Raw genomic sequence first — 22,675 nt, 5'->3', positions numbered from 1 at the left:
ACGTTGCCGATCCCCCCCGAAATTTGGATCGACATGTGCGGGGACGCTGAAAATAACTAGTACTGAAAATAACTAGTACTGAAAATAACTAGTACCGCGCGCGGTGAATGAACGGGTGAGAGCGCGAGGCGCGCGGGGAGCCGTGGCACACGGCGACTCGCGCGGGTCGGCTCGAACCCGTTCAGAACCGCGCGCGGTACTAGTTATTTTCAGTACTAGTTATTTTTTTCTCTATGGACTTTGGTGTGTGAGAGTGAGTGGTTTCCAGTTAATTCCTGTGGAAAAAGTTGTTGAGTATTGCAAGCCTAATCCAAAATGCACACACACAGTCCAGATAACCTAATCCTGTGGGAGGAAACGAGAGAACTTGGAGAATCAAATACACACATGATGAATCAAAAACTATCCATAAACAGGAATTAATGTAAACTGTAAGCTGTTCACAGTGATATTGTTGGTCCTTACATCTGCTGTTGCCATGGTAACACTGTTGTGCACAAGGTCTTGATCCTCATCACCACACATAAACTACATTGTGCTTTCAGTGATGATCCCTCTGTGAGAACCGAGCATGGAACTGTGAAATGTGATGCTTCTTGATGCCACTAGGGCACGCTGTATTGAAAATGTCCACACAGTGTTGGACTGTTATCAGTTCACAGCAGCTTTGCTTCACATTGGAGCTTGTATTGTGGAGTTATCACAGTGACATTACATGTAATTTTGGAGACGCTTTTATTCAAAGGGACTTACAATGGAATTGAGTACAATCAGCCAGGAGTGGAATCGGACTTGCGACCATGATGTCTTTTGCACACAGGGTACTGGTCTTAAAGGGGACATATTATACCCTATTTCCCCAATTAAAATAGTTCCCTGGTGTCCTAATGAACATGTCAGTGACATGCTTTGGTCAGAATACCATAAGGATGAAGCATCATAGCAGTTCAATAACCCTGCTAAACCCGCCCCTTTCAGAACGCTCGGTTTTGTGCATGGTCCCTTTATATGCAAATGAGACACAGGCAAACACACGCCCACTTCTTCCAGGGAGTTTCTGATTTGTCCTCTTTACAGCGCTCACTCGCTCAGCTCCTGTTCCCTCCCCTCATTCCTCTCCCCCTCCCTCCACTAGTTCTCTGACAATATCAACATGGCAGCGTGAGCAAAAAACAGCGAGAGTGTCGTCACAGGAAGAGACGTCCTACATAAGGATCGAGCCGAACACTGTCCAACTGTCAATCAGTTAAAAACACTTAGGGACAGCACCACTGAACCACCGCTGACGCTGCATAAACTGCTGCTGTATGTGACTGTATCAGACTGAGTCTGTGCTCCGGTCATGGAGGACGTACTGAACAAATATGTTTAATTAGGACGTGTCAGAATGGTCAGTTATGACCTCTATGTGACCTTGTCTTAAAAATGTGTGTGTTGTCGCTGACTAAATACGGCGACCGCTGGACACAGTCTGATGTGAAGTGGTGTGAACACACAAACACACGTTTGCTGACTTTATCCGGCACATTAGCTTCATATACAGTGGGTACGGAAAGTATTCAGACCCCTTTAAATTGTTCACTCATTGTTTCATTGCAGCCATTTTCTAAAATCAAAAAGTTCATGTTATTTCTCATTAATGTACACTCAGCACCACATCTTGACAGAAAAAAACCAGAAATGTAGAAATGTTCACTGTTGGAATTGTATTAGGCAGGTGATGAGCAGTGCCTGGTTTTCTTCACACATACCGCTTAGAATTAACGCCAAAATCTTGGTCTCATCAGACCAGAGAATCTTATTTCTCATAGTCTGGGAGTCCTTCATGTGTTTTTTGGCAAACTCTGGGGGCTTTCATATGTCTTGCACTGAGGAGAGGCTTCCGTCGGGCCACTCTGCCATAAAGCCCTGGTGGAGGGCTGCAGTGATAGTTGACTTTGTGGAACTTTCTCCCATCTCCCTACTGCATCTCTGGAGCTCAGCCACAGTGATCTTTGGGTTTTTCTTTACCTCTCACCAAGGCTCTTCTCCCATGATTTTAGCAGGACGGCCAGATTTAGCAGGAAGAGTTCTGGTCGTCCCAAACGTCTTCCATTTAAGGATTATGGAGGCCACTGTGCTCTTAGGAACCTTGAGTGCTGCAGAAATTCTTTTGTAACCTTGGCCTGATCTGTGCCTTGCCACAATTCTGTCTCTGAGCTCCTTGGGCAGTTCCTTCGACCTCATGATTCTCATTTGCTCTGACATGCACTGTGAGCTGTAAGGTCTTATATAGACAGGTGTGTGCCTTTCCTAATCAAGTCCAATCAGTTTAATTAAACACAGCTGGACTCCAATGAAGGAGCAGAACCATCTCAAGGACAATCAGAGGAAATGGACAGCATGTGAGTTAAATATGAGTGTCACAGCAAAGTGTCTGAATACTTATGACCATGTGATATTTCACTTTTTCTTTTTTAATACATTTGCAAAAATTTCTACATTTCTGGGTTTTTTCTGTCAAGATGTGGTGCTGAGTGTACATTAATGAGAAATAAAATTAACTTTTTTGATTTTAGCAAATGGCTGCAATGAAACAAAGAGTGAAAAATGCTCTTCCTCCCTCGCCTGGACAAGGTGGAGATAAGGTGGAGCTCTCGAAGTAAACTTACTGGTGGGGCGGTAACATTCGCGGTGAAATGACATTGAGTGTTTTATCGCCTATACTTACACTAAGGGGGACCACGAAAAAAGGACTGAATGTTCTTTTTCCACACTTTGGTGACTGGTAGGGCCTCCAGAGTCCCAAATATAAGTATTGAAATGGTTAAAAAGTTGATTTTGCATAATATGTCCCCTTTAACCACGAAGCCACTCCACCCCCTGTGAGACTTTACAATAGTGGTTCCCAAAGTCTGGGTCGGGGCTCACGTATGGGCCATGTTCACAGTGATTTGTCCTGTTGTTGTTTGATGTCTACAAACAGCAGGTGGCGCTGTAGATCGGTTTAAATAACACAGAAGAAGTTGATTGATAGAAAAATTGATGGACTTTGTTGATCCCAAAACTGGGAAATGATTGCGTTACAGTAGTGTTACAAACTTTCCCGTGTGTGTGTGTGCGTGTGCGTGCTTCAGGTGTACTGGAACTCCCTGTCCAGGACTTACTGGGTCCACTGGCACATGGTGGAGATCCTGGGCAGCGGCAATCAGACCGAGAAAGAGACGCAGGAGAAGGCGTCGACGCTCACAGAGATGCTCAAACTCACCACAGGTAAGACCTACTCATTTATTTATATATATGTAGATATATATATAGATATATAGTAGAGCTGGGCATAGATTAATTTTTTTAATCTAGATTAATCTCACTGCAATCTTGGAGTTAATCTAGATTAATCTAGATTAAAATGGCTCATTTGAATTCTTCTTCTGCTAAGTGGCGCTCCTCTGTTTTCATCACACCTAACATTAGGAGTAGGACAGAAAAAGTATATCAGAGTAAGATTGCTAGTAGTAGTAGGCAACTATCAGCAACTAATCAGCAAAACGTTGATAACGTTAGCTAAAGCTATACCGCGTGAAGTTAGTTTCAGGTTGGATATTCATTCAGACAGTTGTCGGACGCGACGGTTGGATATCCAACCTGAAACCATTTTCACCGTGGTAAATTACATAGACCGTTATAAAACAAAAAATGACAATAAATTACATAACGTAACGTTACCTACATCCGCGCTCAGCCAGGTCAGAGCCTTCTGGGCCAGGTATACATCCGCGCTAACATATCAAAGTGAAATTCATAGCTTGCTCACTATGTGGACCCAGGTCCCAGACCCAACTTTGAGAATAGATTAACGGCGATAATTTTCTTATCGCGCGATAAGAGTCTCGCGTTAACGCAGCACGTTAACGCCGTTAACGGCCCAGCACTAATATATATATATATATATATATATATATATATGTATGTGTGTGTGTATATGTGTGTGTATATATATATATGTGTGTATATGTATATATATATATATATACGTATATATATATATATATGTATATATATATGTATGTATATGTGTGTATATATATATACGTATATATATTATTCTAGTGAATGTATTGGGATTACCGTGCCGAGTGAAGACAGATTTGTTGCCACTTGTTCTCCTCAGTGAGTCCGACATTCTTCTCGAAGCCTCCTGGTGGACTCTACTCGCTGCCGTATCTGTCTGACGGTCTGCAGGTGGAGCCGGTGACGCTGAGCAGAGCAGAGTGGTGGGAGGTTCTGTTCTTCATCAAGAAGCTGGAACCAAAGCAGCAGCAGGAAGTCAACGAGCTCCTGAGACAGAGTCTCCACGAGCAGGTAACGTCCAACACACTGTAGAGACTCCCAAGAGACATCCAACACACTGTAGAGACGCCCAAGAGACGTCCAACACACTGTTGAGAAGTCCACCACACTGTAGAGACGTCCAACACACTGCAGAGACATCCGACACACTGTAGAGACATCCAGCACACTGTAGAAGTCCAAGAGACATCCAACACACTGTAGAGACACCCAACACACTGTAGAAGCCCAAGAGATGTCAGCACACTGTAGAGGCGTCCAACACACTGTAGAGACATCCACACACTGTAGAGGCGTCAAGAGACATCCAGCACACTGTAGAGGCGCCAAGAGGCGTCCAACACACTATAGAGGCGTCCAAGAGACATCCAACACACTGTAGAGACATCAGCACACTGTAGAAGTCCAAGAGGCGTCCAACACACTGTAGAGACATCCAAGAGATATCCAACACACTGCAGAGACGTCCAACACACTGTAGAAGTCAAGAGACCTCCAACACACTGTAGAAGTCCAAGAGGCGTCCAACACACTGTAGAGACATCCAACACACTGTAGGCGTGCAGCTGTAGAGATGCCCAAGAGATGTCAGCACACTGTAGAGACGTCCAACACACTCTAGAGACATCCAACACACTGTAAGGCGTAGAGACATCAACACACTGTAGAGAGGCCCAAGAGGCGTCCAACACAATGTAGAGACGTCCAACACAATGTAGAGAAGTCCAAGAGACATCCAACACACTGTAGAGACATCCAGCACACCGTAGAGAAGTCCAAAAGACGTCCAATACACTGTAGAGAAGTCCAAGAGACGTCCAACACACTGTAGAGAAGTCCAACACGCTGTAGAGACTTCTACACATTGTAGAGACGTCCAAGAGACACCTGGACGGACAGATGTTTTTAACGTAAACATTTTCACGAAAAGATGTCTTCAACTTTGAAGTGATTGTGTCACAAATGTCTCTGTCCCCTCCAGGACGGTGAGCTGGACGACGTGTCCCTCATCGGTTTGTCTGTCCACGGAGACGTTGCCAAGAAGCTGCTGCACTTCCTGAAGCAGAAGCTTCCGTCGTCGTGTCTCAGTGACCTGCTCTGCTCCCACACCTTCACCAAACACTACCTGAGGCGAGGAGGAGTATGTCTGGAGGACGAGGAGCTGCTGGGTCAGTGAGGACCGAGGACAGAGAGATGTGTCCTCACTGACGCTCAGAGTCTCACTCTGCTCCTTTTTTTTACAGCTGAAAGCTCGCTGCCTTCAACGGCTTTGGGAGGAGGGGGAGGAGCAGCTTCAGGCTCCACCGCTGATGAAGAGGTGGCCTCCGTCTCCAAGAAACCAAAGAAGGACAGTCCCGTGGACTCTGGTATAAGCAGCTCAGAGACGGAGAGCGAGCTTCCCACGGAGGATGTCAGCAGATACCCCGAAGACCTGGAGGACAAGATAAAAGGTAAGGGACAGGAGACATGTGTCTACAGTAGGGCTGAACAATCGAAATGTCCATGACAATAAAATGTGAATAAATGACTAAAACACCTGATTTGTTTTTCCATGTCCTGCATCCTGACTTGTCCACAGTGTTCAACAACCCGCGTGTCCAGGGGAAGAAGACCGCGTTGGAGAAGATCGGCGAGGTGGTGGACATCCTGAAGAAGGCGGGGTCAGGCTCTGACCATGTCCAGCAGCTGGTGGCTGTCCTCTTCATCACCAGGCTGCTGGAGGACAAGAGCGTCCAGAAGAACTACACAAGGAGCGACTGTGTCCAGAGCGTACGGTGAGACATGGGACATGACACAGAGGGACGGTGTCCAGGAGACACTGGCTGTCCAGACAAGTCATGATGACGATGTCCATTTTAACTCAGTGTCCAACTCACATGGACATTGTTCAAGTGTCAGTTTTACCTCACTGTCCTCTCTCCGCCTCCTCTGTCCTCACTGTCTGTCCTCTCTTTGCCTCCTCTGTCCTCTCTCTGCATCATCTGTCCTCACTGTCTGTCCTCTCTCTGCCTCCTCTGTCCTCTCTCTGCCTCCTCTGTCCTCAGGGACAAAGTGCTGAAGCTGCTGGTGGACCTCCTGTCCTCCCCGTGTAAGGACGTGGTCGTCACGTCGCTCAGACTCACTCACGTCCTGATGATGAAATACGATTGGAGGGTTCCCTTCGCCACGGAGGGCGGAGTCAAAGCCATTCTGTCCTGCATGCAGGAGTTTTCCTCCGTCGCACATGTCCAGCAGCTGGCATTGGCGGTGAGCAGACTCCGCCCCCTGAGTTTGTTTTGAACGTGTGTGTGTGTGTGTTGGCTCTGACGTCGCCCTCTCTCAGACTCTGAAGGTCATCACCGGCGCCAGTAAACACGACCTCCGCAGCGTCGGCAGCGCTCTCCCTCTCTCTGAGTCCGGGACGCAGATGATGCTGCAGATCTTCGCCAGTATTGGCTCGGCCACACCTGAGGGCTCACCGGGGCTGCTGGGAACCGTCCCCGCCGCCATCGACCTGATGCTGCAGACTCCGGGGTGAGTCGGTTATTGTTTATCGATTCATCGGGAGAATGAAGTGATATCAATGATTTGTTTGGTGTGCAGCTGCGTGCCGTCGGTGCGTAACGGCCTCCTGGTCGTCGTCATGCTCATCTCCAACCACAAGAGTCTGGCGGAGCAGCTGGTCGCCTGTGACGTCACTGCTGTCCTCATGAAGTGTCTGACTCTGCCCCGCCCCGAGGCCATGCTCGCCATCGTCGCCCTCAACCACATCTCCATGGTGCACAAACTAGAGAGTAAAGGTACGTTGACCCCTGACCCCCGGCCCACTGCATTAGCAAAAGGTCAACTTAAAAAGTTAAGTTAACTTAAAAAGCCGAGGTCACTGGCTCTTATTTTGAAAGCCAAGTTGAAAGGAAGCCATAACATTATTTTATTTAAAGAAATCCTGAAAACTTGCTGTAAATTGATTTCGACAGGAAGTAGTGGCTACTGTGGCTTTCAAAATAAGAGCCACCCATTTTGACTTTTTACTACTTCCTGTTTAGACGGTTGCACATTTGCAGGCGGTAAAAGAACAGGAAGTAACACAGCTAACATGTTTCTCACTCTCTCTCTCACTCTCTCTCACTCAGTGGGCGGGGCTCAGTGGGACCTGAAAGACGCCGAGCTGCAGATGTTGGTCGTGAGCCTGAAGGAGGCGACGAAGGAGGTGATTCAGACGATGGAGCAACTGCTGTGTGATGACACCACACAGCTGGAGGAGGGGCGGAGCCAGGTACACACACACACACACAAACCCTTGCAGGTCATGTGACCAAATCAGAGGAAAACGTGGGCCATCTTGGCTCCTGATGTAGAAGCTGATCCTTGTTTCAGACCCTGGATCAGGACAGTTATGTGTCTGTGTTGACGTGTGATTAAATTTCCTGCTGGGATCAATAATCTTGTCTGGATCTGAACGTGAGCTGATCAGTCTGTGTGGTCTGTCGTGGTCTGTGTGCTCTGTCGTGGTCCAGGTGACCCACAGTCGTGAAACCTTCCAGGACGTGGTCCGTCTGATGGAGCAGCACCGAGTGGACCGGGCCACACAGCTCTCCATCCTCAGGTACTGACCAATCACAGCCCGACGTCCGAGTGGTGATGCTGCTGTTGTCATGGTGATGAAATATCCTGTCTGTTTTTTTAGGATCCTGAGCAAGTTTCTGGACAACTACCAGGAAGACCTTCTGCCGTGGCACGAGAGCATCGAGCCCTGCCTGTCATCCCTGCTGGCCTTCATCAACGACAGAGAGGTCGGTAGACGCAGCGCCCGGGCCGCAGGAAGCGCTTGTTTTTGACGTCTGCTAACGTCCTGCGATTGGTCCCACAGGTGGTGCAGCAGTTTGTCCGCTTCATGTACCGCCTGGCTTCTCTGAACAAAGACTACACCGTGGTGATGTGTCGTCTGGGCACCAAAGACGCGCTGGTCAAAGCGCTGGACAAACACGGCACCAACCTGCTGCTGGTCAGCGAACTGCGAGACCTCGTCGTCGACTGCGACAAGTACGCCAGTCTGTACAAGAAGATGACCACCAGCGTCCTCGCCGGCTGCATCCAGGTAAACCTGTGGGCAACAGGAAGTGACGGGCCACTTCACTTCCTGGTGCGGTTTGAAACTGTGCTCTTCTTCCTGTCAGATGGTGCTGGGTCAGATCGAGGAGCACCGTCGCAGCCATCAGCCGATCAACATCCCGTTCTTCGACGTGTTCCTCAGGAACCTGTGCCAAGGTGAGCTGACGATGTCATCGTCCTAAAGGAACCACGTCATCTTTAGGTCGGGACGAGAGAGACGTGAAGGCGTTCTTTGATAAAATTATGTGTATGTGGTTTCGGGATGGGCGACGCTGGCAACCGTTGCTAAGGTCGGCTAATGTTAGCAACTTTGTGAGCAACCTTTCTGACATTAGCAACCCTAGCAATGGTTATAATTGTGGCTGAATTGTATTGATCTTAGATGATTTGTATGTGCCACCAGCATTTGCTAATGTAAGCAGCAGTTGATAGTGTAGTTTTCAGGAGAGACTGTGTTTAATCTGAAGGCGTCACTGAACAGTATGTAACAGCAGTATGTACATTTAAACGACATCATCCCACGGTGACGTCACTTGACATCAGCGTTGGAATGTTACCTGGCGTTGCTGTGTTTCAGGGTCCAGCGTGGAGCTGAAGGAGGACAAGTGCTGGGAGAAGGTGGAGGTTTCGTCCAATCACCATCGAGCAAACAAACTGACCGACAAGAATCCAAAGACGTACTGGGAGTCCAACGGCTGCACGGGCTCGCACTTCATCAACCTCTACATGCACAAAGGAGTGATCGTCAGGTGACACGCCCACCTCTGATCAAGACTCTGATCGAGACTCCGATCAGTGCTGTATTGATATGAATGTTAATGTGTCGACTTTGTCACAGACAACTCGCCATCCTGGTAGCGAGCGAGGACTCCAGCTACATGCCGGCACGGATCCTGGTTCTGGGGGGAGACGACCCGACCAACATAAGCACGGAGCTCAACACGGTGAGCATGGTCATGTGACATGAGTGTTCCAGTGTTCCAGTGTTACCACGGTAACCGTGAACTGAGAGACTGCATGTTTTTGGTTTGTTTTTAAATAGGTGAATGTGACGCCGTCGGCCGGGCGCGTGGTTCTGCTGGAGAACATGACCCGGTTCTGGCCCATCATACAGATTAGGATCAAGCGGTGTCAGCAGGTCAGAGTTCAGGCTGAGAGGTCAGAGGTTAACTGAGGTTGTCCTGTCGAATCCTGACCCCCCTCTCTCTCTCTCTCTCTCTCTCTCTCTCTCTCTCTCTCCATGTAACAGGGAGGTATCGACACTCGGGTCCACGGGTTTGAGGTTCTGGGTCCGAAGCCGACGTTCTGGCCCGTGTTCAAGGAGCAGCTGTGCTGTCGCACATATCTGTTCTACAGCACCAAGGCCCACACCTGGTGTCAGGAGGTGATGGAGGACAGAACTCAGCTGCTGCAGCTCTTCAACAAGTGAGTACTCCAGTACCACCACAGTGTACTGCTACTGTAGTACACTGTAGTACTACAGTAGCAGTAGATTGTAGTACCACAGACGCACACATTCATAGTAAAAATCACTATTTCCTGTTATCATTGACTTTGGTGCTGAAAATACCAAGAACAGTAGTAGCATGTCGTTCCTGATTTTTGTGTGTGTGTGTGTGCGTGTGCGCAGGTTGAACAGCGCTCTGAAACACGAGCAGATGTTTGCTGATCGTTTCCTGCCTGACGCTGAAGCGGCTGAAGCTCTGGGTCGAACCTGCTGGGAGGCTCTGATCACACCCATCGTCTACAGTATCACACTGTCAGGTACACACACACACACACACACACACACACATTGTCCTCACAAAGACAGTGATTTCATCTGAAGTCTCTCTGTTTACCCAGAATCCCCAGCGTCCAGCCCTCTCTCCTGGCTGCTCTGCGAGTACCTGGATAATTCTGAATCAGCTCGCCGTTGCAAAAGCCGGGCGGCCATCTTTAACTCCAGGGTGAGACGCCTGACTCACCTGCTGGTCCACGTGGACACGAGCCGCACGGACGGCGAGGAGCTGAAGCCGCCTGTGAAATCCAGTGAGTCAGAGTCGCCACCGCCGTCGTCCTCGGTACACGTCAGTCTCAGTCCTTTTAGCCACCGCCTCTGCCTGGACACGTCAAAACGTGGTGGCTGGAACATAGTGGACAAATCGCGGTCACATGACAGCTAGCTTATCTCAACATTTAGACCGTTGGAGGAAACTGATAGTTTAGCTTAGCATAAAGACTATAAACAAGGTTGTTTATGATAAAGAGTACAACAGGGGAAACAGCTAGCGTAGCTTATGATAAAGAGTACAACGGGGAACAGCTAGCTTAGCTTATGATAAAGAGTACAACAGGGGGAACAGCTAACTTAACTTATGATAAAGAGTACAACAGGGGGCATATGTAGCTTAGCTTATGATAAAGAGCACAACAGAGGGAATAGCTAGCTTAGCTTATGATAAAGAGTAAAAATAGTACCTGGTACCAGGCGAGGCAAGAGAGCCGGAGGAAATGCGCCAATAACAGGGGGAACAGCTAGCTTAGCTTAGCATAAACATCCTAACTTGGTCAAACTTTAAATTTTCCCACAATGAAATCATGTTGGCTTGTGTTGAAATGGTTGCTTTGGCAACAACAGTAACATTAGTTTTTATGTTTATTTAAAAATATAAATTTTGTGTCACTATTTTTGTGTGTGTTGGTGCGTGTGTGTGAGAGATCATGTGTTTTACTCCATGTTTAAAGAGTTTATCTTGTTTCCAGAAGGTCTCAACAGAAGCAAAGAGCTCAAGAGTAAGTAGACAGTAACTGTTGCAACCATGTAAACATTACGTCCTTGTGTCTCTGTGACATTTCACCTGTCCACATGAGGACAGGAGGTCGCCCCCAGCGCCCCCTACTGTGTCCTACACCATCACGTTAATGTTCCATGAGAAGGGTCTCAGTGTTTCTGGGACTATTTTCAGCAGCGGAATCTGTGAATCTGTAGCCGCATCTAAGGCTCATTTCAGCCAAATTATAAGAACAAGATGGATAGATAGAACATTATTGTCATTGGTTTGAAGCAGCTGAAACATGCAGCTTCAAACGGCTGATGTCATTCTCTACAGAGCGTAGCTGCTACAGAGATGACATGACATGACATGTAACAGAGCGTAGCCGCAGTGTCATCGTCACGTTTCCCACCGCTGTTTTTGTTTACATTCAATAGTCTTCATGTCCTCAAATGTTTTCGTCCAGAAAAATCAAACATTTTCCGACTTTTTTCCTCCAGACGGTAAAGAAAGTAAAAACAAAGAAGCCGCTGCCGCCGCCTCCTCTTCCTCCTCATCTTCCTCTGCCAAGCCCAAAGTTAAGAGCAGCAGTAGCAGCATCGCAGGCATTGCCCTCTGTTGGCAGGGAGTTGTAAAGCGCCAGGTACGAAGGTCACATTTGTGTGACGTTTATACGCCAGTGTTCTTTCACGTGACTTTGTCTCGAGTCTGATGCCTGTAATTGACTCCTCCCCTCCAGGTGAAGAAGTTCCTGGAGTCGAGCTTCAGTCAGCCAGACTTTGTCGAACGTTATCGGACTCTTTACCTGCGGCTGAAGAATGCCATGGAGGAGCTGTTTGGTCAACAGACGGCGTTTGTCCTCGCCCTTCGACACGGTTTCTCTGCTGCACTGTTACAGCTGTCCATCCTCAGAGCAATGCACGTAGGTCCTGACGGGACAAACTCAGGTTTAAGTCTGTGTTAATTCAGGTTTAGCCCAGGTTGTGGTGATGACGGTGTTGCTTTGGTCGTGTGCAGGTTAGCGAGCGTTTCGCTCAGTACACTGATCAGATGATCCAGGTGGCAGCGTCGGGCAGCGTGGAGACTCAGCAGCGGCTGCAGCAGTTTCTGGAGCCGATGCTCTTCCTGTCGGGCCTGGAGCTCGCCACTACTTTCGAGCACTTTTACAGGTTTGAACGGCGCGACCACGAGAAAACGAAACGGCTACAAAAAGGTGGGGCAGCTGTGAGTGCTGATGACATCACTCTCTCTCTCTCTCAGGTACTACATGGGCGACCGGCTGCTGGCTCAGGGGAACGTGTGGTTGGAAAGCGCCGTGGTGGATCAGATCGGCAGCTGCTTTCCAAGCCGCTTCCCTCAGCAGATGCTGAAGAACCTGAGCGAGTCAGCTGAGCTGCAGCAGGAGTTTCACCAGTACCGACTGCAGCAGTTTGATCGCCACCTGCAGGAGCACGACCAGGTGACGCCTCCACGCCGTGTTCTCACACAGGTTCCTGATCTGTAATCTGACATCTGACAAACTGGACTCGGCAAGAATCTTTTGGGTTTGACGCATGACTTGAATAAACGCTGTCTTTGCAGATGATGGAGGAGGAGTGGGCGGAGTCAGAGGACGAGGCTGACGTCCGTGTTCTGGTTCTGTCTCCACGCTGCTGGAATGTGTCCTCGTTCTGCTTCCTGGACGAACCAGGAAAACATTTCCCATCAGAACTGTGTTCATACCTGAACCAGTTCACCCAGTTCTACGCCCACAGTCAGTACCAGTTCTCACTCGTGATCCTGGCTTAATCCAGGCTTTCTTTCTGTTATAAACCCCACTTTAAAATGATACTTTGGGTATTTTTGTGTTGTGTCGTGCTGAGAACCAGCCTGAGACACAGAGGCTCATCGGATACCATCTACCTCACATGATCACGTCTTTATCTCATTGTTCGACAGACTTTCCAACATGAAACTGAAGCTTGTAAACCAGTGATTTTAACATCACAGCACACAGGAGTTGTTGATCCTCTGCTGCCTCCATCGCTAAGTTCAAATGTCTTATTTTGGCATTTTGGCTTTTAAAATCCTTTGTTCAAATTAACCTTAGTGACACAAAGTGACCACACGAGGCAGCAGAGGACCAGCAGCTCCTGTGTTTGGTGTGGAAGAGTGAGTACTTTCCAAACTTCAGTTTCCTGTTGGAAAAGTCTGTCTAACAGATCAAGCTTCTGTTTTTCGGGTTGGTTCTCAACAGTAGGGGGCGCTCACCGTGCAGTCAGTGCTAATAATTTGTCAGTACCTCATATAACCACACTTAAAAGAAAAACTGTGTCTGGTTAAAAAGGATTAAGCTCGAAGGTAGATTAATATGTGTGTGTGTGTGTCTCTCAGGTCAGTCCATGTATGGTCTGAGTCACTCAAAGCCACGGCGTCTCCAGTGGACGTGGCTCGGTCACGCTGAGCTGCAGTTTGGCCTCTGGACTCTGCACGTGTCCACACTGCAGATGTTTATACTGCTGCAGTTCAACCAGCAGGAGGTAACACACACACACACTCGTGTGATGTCACCATGTGTGATGTCTCATGTGTGATGTCACCATGTGTGATGTCACCATGTGTGATGTCACCATGTGTGATGTCCCCATGTGTGATGTCATCATTTGTGATGTCACCATGTGTGACGTCTGTGATGTCCCCATGTGTGATGTCACCATTTGTGATGTCTCATGTGTGATTCCATGTGTGATGTCATCATGTGTGATGTCACCATGTGATGTCTCAATGTGTGACGTCTCGTGTGATGTCATCATGTGTGATGTCACCATGTGTGACGTCTCGTGTGATGTCACCATGTGTGATGTCATATGGGATGTCAACATGTGTGACGTCATCATGTGTGTGTGATGTCTCATTTGTGATGTCAGATGTGTGATGTCCATGTGTGATGTCCATGTGTGATGTCCCCATGTGTGATGTCATCATTTGTGATGTCACCATGTGTGATGTCTCATGTGTGATGTCTCATGTGTGACGTCACCATGTGTGACGTCTCGTGTGATGTCACCATGTGTGATGTCATATGGGATGTCAACATGTGTGACGTCATCATGTGTGATGTCACCATCTGTGATGTCTCATGTCTTCACTAACTGTGGACTCTGTGCAGGAGGTGGAGGCGGAGTCTCTGCTGCAGGCAACCACTCTGTCCGCTGTCGTCCTGCTGCATGCTCTGACACCACTCATCAGTGAGGAGGGGCCGCTGACCTGCAGCCGACCTGATGACCCCTGCCAAGGTCACACACACACATACACATTATTGATAACAATATGATGGTTTTGTTTTTTTCGTGGAAAGCTTCAGTTCAGTCAGGATAATTAGGACATGTTCCTGTTGTCCCTCTCAGGTGTGCTCAGGTTGAACCAGCAGGTGGCGTCCCGCAGTCATAGTGGCGTCCAGACATCTGTCCACCTGCTGCCCAAACAGACGTACCTAAAGGTGGACGAGGACGCGGCAGCGGTGCTGGAGAGAAAGAGGAACTTCATCTACTGTCTGATCGTCCACATCATGAAGCAGGAGAAGGAGATGCACATGGACAACCTGGTTTTCAAGGTCAGAGGTCACAAGGTCCTCGTGTCCCACAGGTGAGCCACCAGCAGGCGGTGCTAACGTCTCTGCTCTGGTCCACTCCAGGTCCTGGACTCGTGTCAGAAGCGAGATGCGGCGCGGCCGCTGGGCGGCGGTCGTTTCAGCTGCAGCACGGCCGATGTCCTCTCCTGCATCATGCACGTCATCAGCAAAGGCTGCGTCCGCCGCAACGACGACAACCCGCACATCGTGGAGTTCCTCCCCAGCGACCCGTCCACGCCGCAGAAAGGTCAGGCCCAGTTCTCCTTCAGCGACGGTGCCGAGAGCCGCGCTGACAGCTGCGCCGACATCAGGTGAGTTCAGAGTCAGGGAAAGTGAAATAAAAGGTTGTGAATATTTTTTTCTTCGTTAACTCTGCGTGATTGTGTAAAGCCTGGCGTCGTCTCCACGGCGGTTTGAGGACGGCGTTCTGGACACCGTCCTCTTCTCGATGGGTCGAACGATGACGCCAGAGGAAGTCCGTCAGCTGATGCAGAGGACGGTCCAGCAGGTGAGTGTCAGGACTGTGGTGGAGGCGTGTTCTCACTCTTGTGTCTTCTGATTCTCGTCGCCTGTCCGTGCGCCCGTGTGTCCCCCTGCAGGTCTCTGGGACTCTGAGTCTGGACGTGGATCGGGCCGAGCACCTGCTGCTTCACTGTAAGTGGAACGTGGACCTGCTGGTGCAGCGGTACACTGATGACCCTGATGCCCTCATGATGGCCGCCGGCATCAAGTGCAGGAACCCTGAGCCAACACCGAGCCCCGCCTCCACCTGCCCGGTCTGCCTGAGCGCCCGCAGCACCACCGCCGAGCCGGTGCCACTGCTGAGCTGCATGCACTACTGCTGCAGGGTGAGACGTTACTGTGGTTACTGTGGTTACTGTGTGTTTGTGTGTGTGTGTGTGTGTGTAATCTGTGTGTGTGTGTGTGTGTGTGTGTGTCAGTCATGTTGGCAGGAGTACCTGACGGCGAGGATCGAACAGAACCTGGTGATGAACTGTAACTGTCCGATCACAGACTGTCAGGCTCAGCCCACGTCCCAGTTCTTCCTCAGCATCCTGACCGACAAGGACACTGTCGCCAAGGTAACCACCTCCAGAATGTTACCATGACAACCTCAGGTCACTTTTAGCCTGAGGAGAGAAGGTGGAGAGTGCCCTCCTCAGGATGAATGTGGAGCGCTGCTCTAACCTGACGTGTTTGTGTTGCTCCGCCCCCTCTCCCTCAGTACAAAAGCGCCCTCCTCAGGGTGTACGTGGAGTGCTGCTCTAACCTGACGTGGTGCACCAACCCTCAGGGCTGTGATCAGATCTTGTGTAAGGAGAACATGGGCAGCATGGGAACCTGCTCCAAGTGCTGCTGGTCGTCCTGCTTCAGCTGCAACTTCCCCGAGGTCACACACACACACACACACACACACACACACACACACACACACACACACACACACACACACACACACACACGATGATGATGAACGTGACAGGTCGGCACTGACAGTAGCTCCTCCCTCCTCAGGCTCACTACCCGGCGAGCTGCAGTCACATGTCTCAGTGGATGGATGATGGAGGTTTCTATGAAGGGATGACGGTGGAAGCTCAGAGCAAACATTTGGCCAAACTCATCTCCAAACGCTGTCCCAGCTGTCAGGCCCAGATCGAGAAGAACGAGGGCTGCCTGCAGTACGTACCTCCTCATCCTCATCCTCATCCTCATCCTCCTCATCATGATGAAGACAAAGATGATGATGATTATGATGATCCTCTCTCTCTCTCCTCAGTATGACCTGTGCCAAGTGTAACCATGGATTTTGTTGGCGTTGCCTGAAACCATGGAAACCAACGCACAAAGATTATTACAATTGCTCGGCCATGGTGAGTTAATCGTTTATTTATTAGTTTATTTGCACTTTTATAAACGACAAAAACACTAAAAGTATCCCCAGTTTTGTTTTGTGAGTTTATTGTTCTCAACTAGATAAGTAGTGGTCCGTAAAAGTAAATTCCAGAAGGGCAATATGGACAAAATCATCAGGATTTTCTGCATCCATCCTTTCCTTTGACCTTGAATGACTACAGCTGTATTTATTGTATGTGATGAAAACCTGCCTTTCTAAATAAAAAGATAATTTCAAAAAAAAACTACACTACACTAAAAGTAGAACACTTATTTTAATTAATGATAAAATAAGTAAAATATCAAAAAATAAGCAGGTCTGGGAGTGCAGCAGTTCCCTGATGACGGCAAAGACATGGATAGAAGTATAATCTGAAGGATTAACGATTCCTCGCACAATTTCGTGTCAGGAGCCGTTTCAGCCCCTGGTATTTGTGGCTCGGGCCTGAAATAATAATAATAATAATAATAATAATAATAATAATGATAATAATAATGGTTTGTTTTGTTGGTTATTATTATCACTGTTGTTTCAGGTGAGTAAAGCAGCTCGTCAGGAGAAGAAGTTCCAGGATTATAACGAGCGTTGCACCTTCCACCATCAGGCCAAGGTACTAAGCGTTTATTTCATGCGTTTGTTTTTGAGCTCCTCCTCCTCACGTGTCATGGCCGCTGTCCTCCTGACTGAACAATCATGACACCAGAACATCTGAAAAGCACTTCTGATTGCTGACTCAGCTGATTTGAAATGTGACTGCAGACGCGATGAACTTTGTCACTGACGTTTTAATCCTGAGAAATCCACAGATCACTCAAGATGGCGGCGTGCACAGACGCAGCGGCTCGCAGCTCCGTGTTTTTTCTCTTTCTTTTGTGTGTTTCGTATGTCTTTTCGTGCCGTAAACACGTCTACAGTCGCCAGGAGCTACTGGAAATTGGGTACAGCCACAGATCGACTATAATAGCAGAATCGAGTCGATCTCACAACATCCCACATGCCTTAGCAAGGACACCGGGAGCTACGTGGATTGTCGGCGAAGGTGGCGGAAAGAGAGGAAGCAGAAGCGAGGCTGCCGGTCTGGAATGGAACCCACACAAGCCTCCCCTCCCAAGTATGTTTCTCACCAACGCACGATCCTTGATCCACAAAATGGACGAGCTGGAACTACTCACCGAGAGCAATCGATATGTTTCGAGACTGCTGTGTTTCCATCATATCTGAAACCTGGCTTCACTCGCTAATCCCCGATGCTGTCGTTCAGCTAGCAGGCCGCTCCATGCACCAATCTTCAACCTCTCCCTGACACAATCCATCACCCCAGCTTGCCTGAAATCGACCACCATCATCCCAATCCCTAAAAAATCAACCGCCACCACCCACAAGGACTGCTGCCCAGTTGCACTCACACCCATCATCACGAAGTGCCTGGAACGGCTAGTCCTAACCCACATCAAGACCCGCCTCCCTCCCTCCCTCCCTCCAACCTCACCAGTTTGGCTACAGAGCGAACAGGTCGACAGAGGATGCAATAGCCAACACACTCCACACTTTAACACAATCATCCCTGCCATCCTGGTCAGCAGACTGTCTGACCTGGGACTCCCCCCACCTGCTCCTAGATCAAGGAGTTTCTCACAAACAGACCCCAGACGGTCAAACTGGGTCACCACCTTTCCTCCACCCGGACGACACGACGGTGGTGGGACTGATCACGGGGGGAGACGAGTCTGCCTACAGGGACGAGGTCCAGAAACTGTCTGAGTGGTGCTCAGTAAACAACCTGTGTCTGAACACCGCAAAGACAAAATAAATCATCCTGGACTTCAGGAAACACAGGTCAGATCCACCTCCCCTCTACATACACAAGGACTGCGTAGAGAGGACCCACACCTTCACCTTCCTGGGCACCGTGATCTCTGCAAACCTTTCCTGGTCTGCCAACACCTCAGCTGTCATCAAGAAGGCACAACAGCGTCTGCACTTCCTGAGACAAACACAAACAAACACTGACACACACACACCACCCAAGGACAATGTGCATATATTGTAACAAAACACTGTACATTATTTATCTATTTATCTATTTTAAATCCCTTTGCACTGAACACCTTGTTCCTTTTTTTTAATTACCTGTACTTTGACACTTGGTTGCTGCTATAATTTCGTTGTACATTGTGCAATGACAATAAAAAGGATTCTGATTCTGACTAGACGATCCAGTCCAGACGCAGGAACGTCGGAACATAAACAGACGCGGAGACCTGATGACTGTTCTGTCATAAACATGTTTAATACTCATGGCTGTCACGAGTCCGATGACGTCTGTTAATCCCTCACACTACAGGATAATCGGTTCAAATCAGACTAAAATCGGAAGACACCCACGATTATCGGAAGGACCAGATCGGGATCGAAATCTGGCTAATTATCCTCCAGTGTGGGGGCGGGACTTAAGCTATAAGCTCCACCAGAGCTGACGGCTCTATCGCAAAACTGTGGCACTGAAGTCTTGTGAGATTTGTGCAGAGGAAACAGGAAATGACAAATCCTAAAAGAATCTAAGGATTTTAATCACTAGTCGTCACTGCTACGTAATGCAGAAGCACCAATGTGACCGATGTTTGTACGCGGTGTGTAGTTTAACACATTCTGGAACCAGTTCAGACCAGTTTACATTGGTCAAAAAACTGAAACCAACCAGAAGACAGGTTTAGTATTTGGTCGCCTGAAAGGTTCCAAAACCGGTTAGAAGTTTGAACCCAGCCAAAGTCTTGTTTTCGTTACAACATGAAAATCTGGTTTCGGAGTGAGTTTGAAGTGTGACGTTCTCGTCTCTTCCAGGATTTTGCGATCACCCTGGAGAACAAAGTGTCGTCCATTAACGAAGCTCTGCAGATGAAGTCTCTGACGTTCGTCATCGACGCCTGTAAAATCCTCGCTCAGGCTCGGAAGGTAAAACAAACTCATCATCATGACCTTCATCATTCATCAGTGTGTGTGTGTGTGTGTGTGTGTGTGTGTGTGACTGAGCTTTGTGCTGCCCCCTGCAGGTGCTGGCCTACTCCTGCGTCTACAGTTATTACAACCAGGAGACGGAGAAGATGGACGTGATGGAGCAGCAGATGGAGGCACTGGACCTTCACACCAACGCCCTGCAGATCCTGCTGGGTGAGACCCAACCCCTTCATCATCATCATCAGTGTGTGTGTGTGTGTGTGTGTGTGTGTGTGTGACGCTCTAACGTGTGTTTTCTCAGAGGAGACGCTGCTGCAGTGCACTGACCTGGCCTCATGTGTCCGGCTGCTGAAACCAGAACACCTGAACACTGGACTGGAGCTGATCCGACGCATCCAGGAGCGTCTGCTCGCCATCTTGCAGCATTCCACACAGGTAACCCAGTCTGAAACCAGTTCAAAACAGGTTTTATACAGTCTGAAACCAGTTCAAACCAGGTTCAATCCTGTCTGAAACAAATTCAAACCAGGTTTAATCCAGTCTGAAACCAGTTCAAACAAGGTTCAATCCATTCTGAAACCGGTTTAAAATATGTTTAATCAGTCGGCGACCAGTTCAAACCAGGTTCAATTCAGTCTGAGATAAATTCAAACCAGGTTTTATACAGTATGAAACCAGTTCAAACCAGGTTTAATCCAGTCTGAAACCAGTTAAAACCAGGTTTTATACAGTATGAAACCAGTTCGTACCAGGTTTAATCCAGTCTGAAACCAGTTTAAACCTGCTGGAAAATCAGTTCAGACTGGTCTGAAATCAGTCCACACTGATACTACTATAACATTACAATCAAACCCATTCCTAAACCTGGATCAGCCTGGTTTAACCCCAGTGTGAACCTGGTTGAAACATATCGAGTCAGATTGAACCCAAGATTAAAATCAATGAGAAACCAGAAAACTGTTTCCACCTGGAACTGGAACTTTGACTTTGTTTGTCTAACTAAACTTCATTGATACTGAAGTTTCAACAAAATTTCCTGAACGATGCCTGAAAGTTTCCTGAACTTTACCTTGATTATTCCTGAACGTTTCATAATGATTCCTGAACATTTCCTGAATGTTTCCTGTTTGTATCCGCCAGGACTTCCGGGTCGGTTACCAGTCTAAGAGCGGTCAGGAACCAGAATCTGCTCAGGCATCAAACCTGTCCAATAACAGCGACGCTAACAAAAAGTAAGTACGACGCAGCGTTGACGGTTTAAACGACGTGATGCAGGAAAGGGGTGGGGCCGTCGAGTTGACTCAGTTTTGTTTTGGTTTGTTCACAAGGTCGAAGTCGGACCGAGCGTCGGACTCCGGAGACTCGGACAACAACAACTACGCAGGTGAGGAAGGCGGCGACGAGGCAGAGGACGAGGACGATGAGTATGATGAAGAGTACGTCCCCGAGTGGCACGAGGACTACGACGAGGATGACATCGACGAGGACGATTTGTTCTCCGACGACGACGAGTCAGAGAACCTGGAGCGGGACTTCAGCCCCTTCGACTGAGGCGGAGGGAAACGGAAACCCCCGCCCTTGAGTTGAAGAGAGAGAGGACAGGAGGGGCCTAGTCGTGGCCCCGCCCCCCTCCTCACCAACATCTATTGCCACCTGAGAATGTCGGGAGACGATCATTGGGACGTCCTCCATCGCCTGAATCCCAAACACCGCTCCCCCCCCCTCCCCCCACATCACAGCTGCACTTGCTTTTCTGCGCACTGTATTTTATTTTCTGTGTTTTCATGAAGTCCGATTACGGAAGTGGACCAGGGTCATGTGACGCAAAAAAACTGAAACCATTGGTTCTTAGTTAATTTAAACTTTGATAGCACTCTGAAACCTGTTTATGTTAAACCAGTTAAAACCTGTTAAATCCAGATAACATAGAACTCAATCTGAACCCAGGTCAGCACATTCTGGAACCAGTTCAAACCAGTTTAACCAAGTCTAAACTGGTCTAACACATTAGAAAATCCATCTGAAACCAGGTTAACACATTCCGGAACTCGTTTAATCAAGGTGAGAAACAATCTGAAACCTTTTCAGACCAGTCTTCGTTGGTCAAAAGACTGAAACCAACCAGAAAACAAAGTTTTGGTATTTAGTTGTCTGAACACAAGTGTTTCACAACTGGTTCCAAAACCAGTTAGAAGTTTGAACCCAGCTATTGGCACTGGTCTAAACTAGAAACTTTCTTTCATGTTGGAACCAGTCAAAACCAGAGTTACTCTCTGAATACAAAGTCCATCTCTAAAACCAGTTTAAATTAAACCAGTTTGTTTGTGGTTTTGTGGCCTGGTGTCTGTTTTGTACTAAACTGCCTCTGCTCTTTCCTGGTCCTGGTCCTAATCCTGTCCTGGTCCCGGTCTTTTGGAGGATCAGTTTGTTTGTTTCCTGGTTTATTGGTCGTCAGTTCAGTTTCATGTTTTCACGGCGGGCGCGATGACGTCGCCCTTTAGTTTGGAGGAAACAAACAAACGAACCGTTGGTCTGTTTTTCTACGAGTTTAAAGAAAAGTTTAACGATGTTTCTATGCATCACTGCAATAACTGATCCCCCGATCAGTCGCTGATTGGCTGGCTGTGGTTCTGTTTGTGTTATTTGTTTTTGTTGTTTTTGACAGATCCTATAGATTCATACGTTAATGTCTATGTTTCTTTGGAGTCGAGCGACTCCTCACAGCAAAAGTCAATAAAAGCTTTTTCTTTTTCTGCTCAAGTCTTTTTTTGTTCCCCAACAATGAAACGTTCTGAGTGTTCCTTTGAATCCATGTTTGTGACATCAAGTGTTGTTAAAGTTTTTTATAAAAAATATATGGATTCTAATTGGTTGTCTTCCTGTAAATATGTGTGTGTACATATAAACACAAACTGTACATTTAAAAAATCCTTATGATGGTTTATATACAGTATTGATTGATATAATATGTATTTATGTATGTATACTGTAATTATAAAGCAATATTAAGACGGAGTAATTGAGTGACACCACAAGGGG

The 22,675-nt window shown here is 48.0% G+C and overlaps 1 protein-coding gene across 1 annotated transcript; it reads left to right on the top strand.

Moving 5' to 3' along the window:
- Positions 1-3,071: 3,071 nt before the first annotated feature.
- On the top strand, positions 3,072-22,391 carry LOC122782140 (cullin-9; the record flags this gene model as incomplete). Its single annotated transcript, XM_044046353.1, has 41 exons — positions 3,072-3,252; positions 4,151-4,341; positions 5,312-5,498; positions 5,574-5,780; positions 5,909-6,104; positions 6,375-6,576; positions 6,653-6,843; positions 6,913-7,109; positions 7,443-7,585; positions 7,827-7,915; positions 7,997-8,102; positions 8,180-8,407; positions 8,487-8,577; positions 8,999-9,170; positions 9,260-9,365; positions 9,464-9,559; positions 9,671-9,846; positions 10,052-10,185; positions 10,267-10,452; positions 11,167-11,196; positions 11,678-11,820; positions 11,917-12,099; positions 12,195-12,346; positions 12,438-12,636; positions 12,759-12,930; positions 13,551-13,696; positions 14,326-14,452; positions 14,564-14,769; positions 14,851-15,098; positions 15,178-15,295; positions 15,387-15,635; positions 15,729-15,869; positions 16,013-16,177; positions 16,303-16,466; positions 16,565-16,658; positions 17,217-17,291; positions 19,523-19,633; positions 19,732-19,849; positions 19,938-20,071; positions 20,777-20,868; positions 20,965-22,391. Coding segments are annotated over 41 exons (6,369 nt in total), but the record flags the coding sequence as incomplete, so codon positions are not given.
- Positions 22,392-22,675: the final 284 nt, after the last annotated feature.

This window comes from Solea senegalensis, linkage group LG15 (assembly GCF_019176455.1).
Source record: "Solea senegalensis isolate Sse05_10M linkage group LG15, IFAPA_SoseM_1, whole genome shotgun sequence".
Lineage (NCBI taxonomy): Eukaryota > Metazoa > Chordata > Actinopteri > Pleuronectiformes > Soleidae > Solea > Solea senegalensis.
This window is presented reverse-complemented; position numbering and strand designations above follow the sequence as displayed.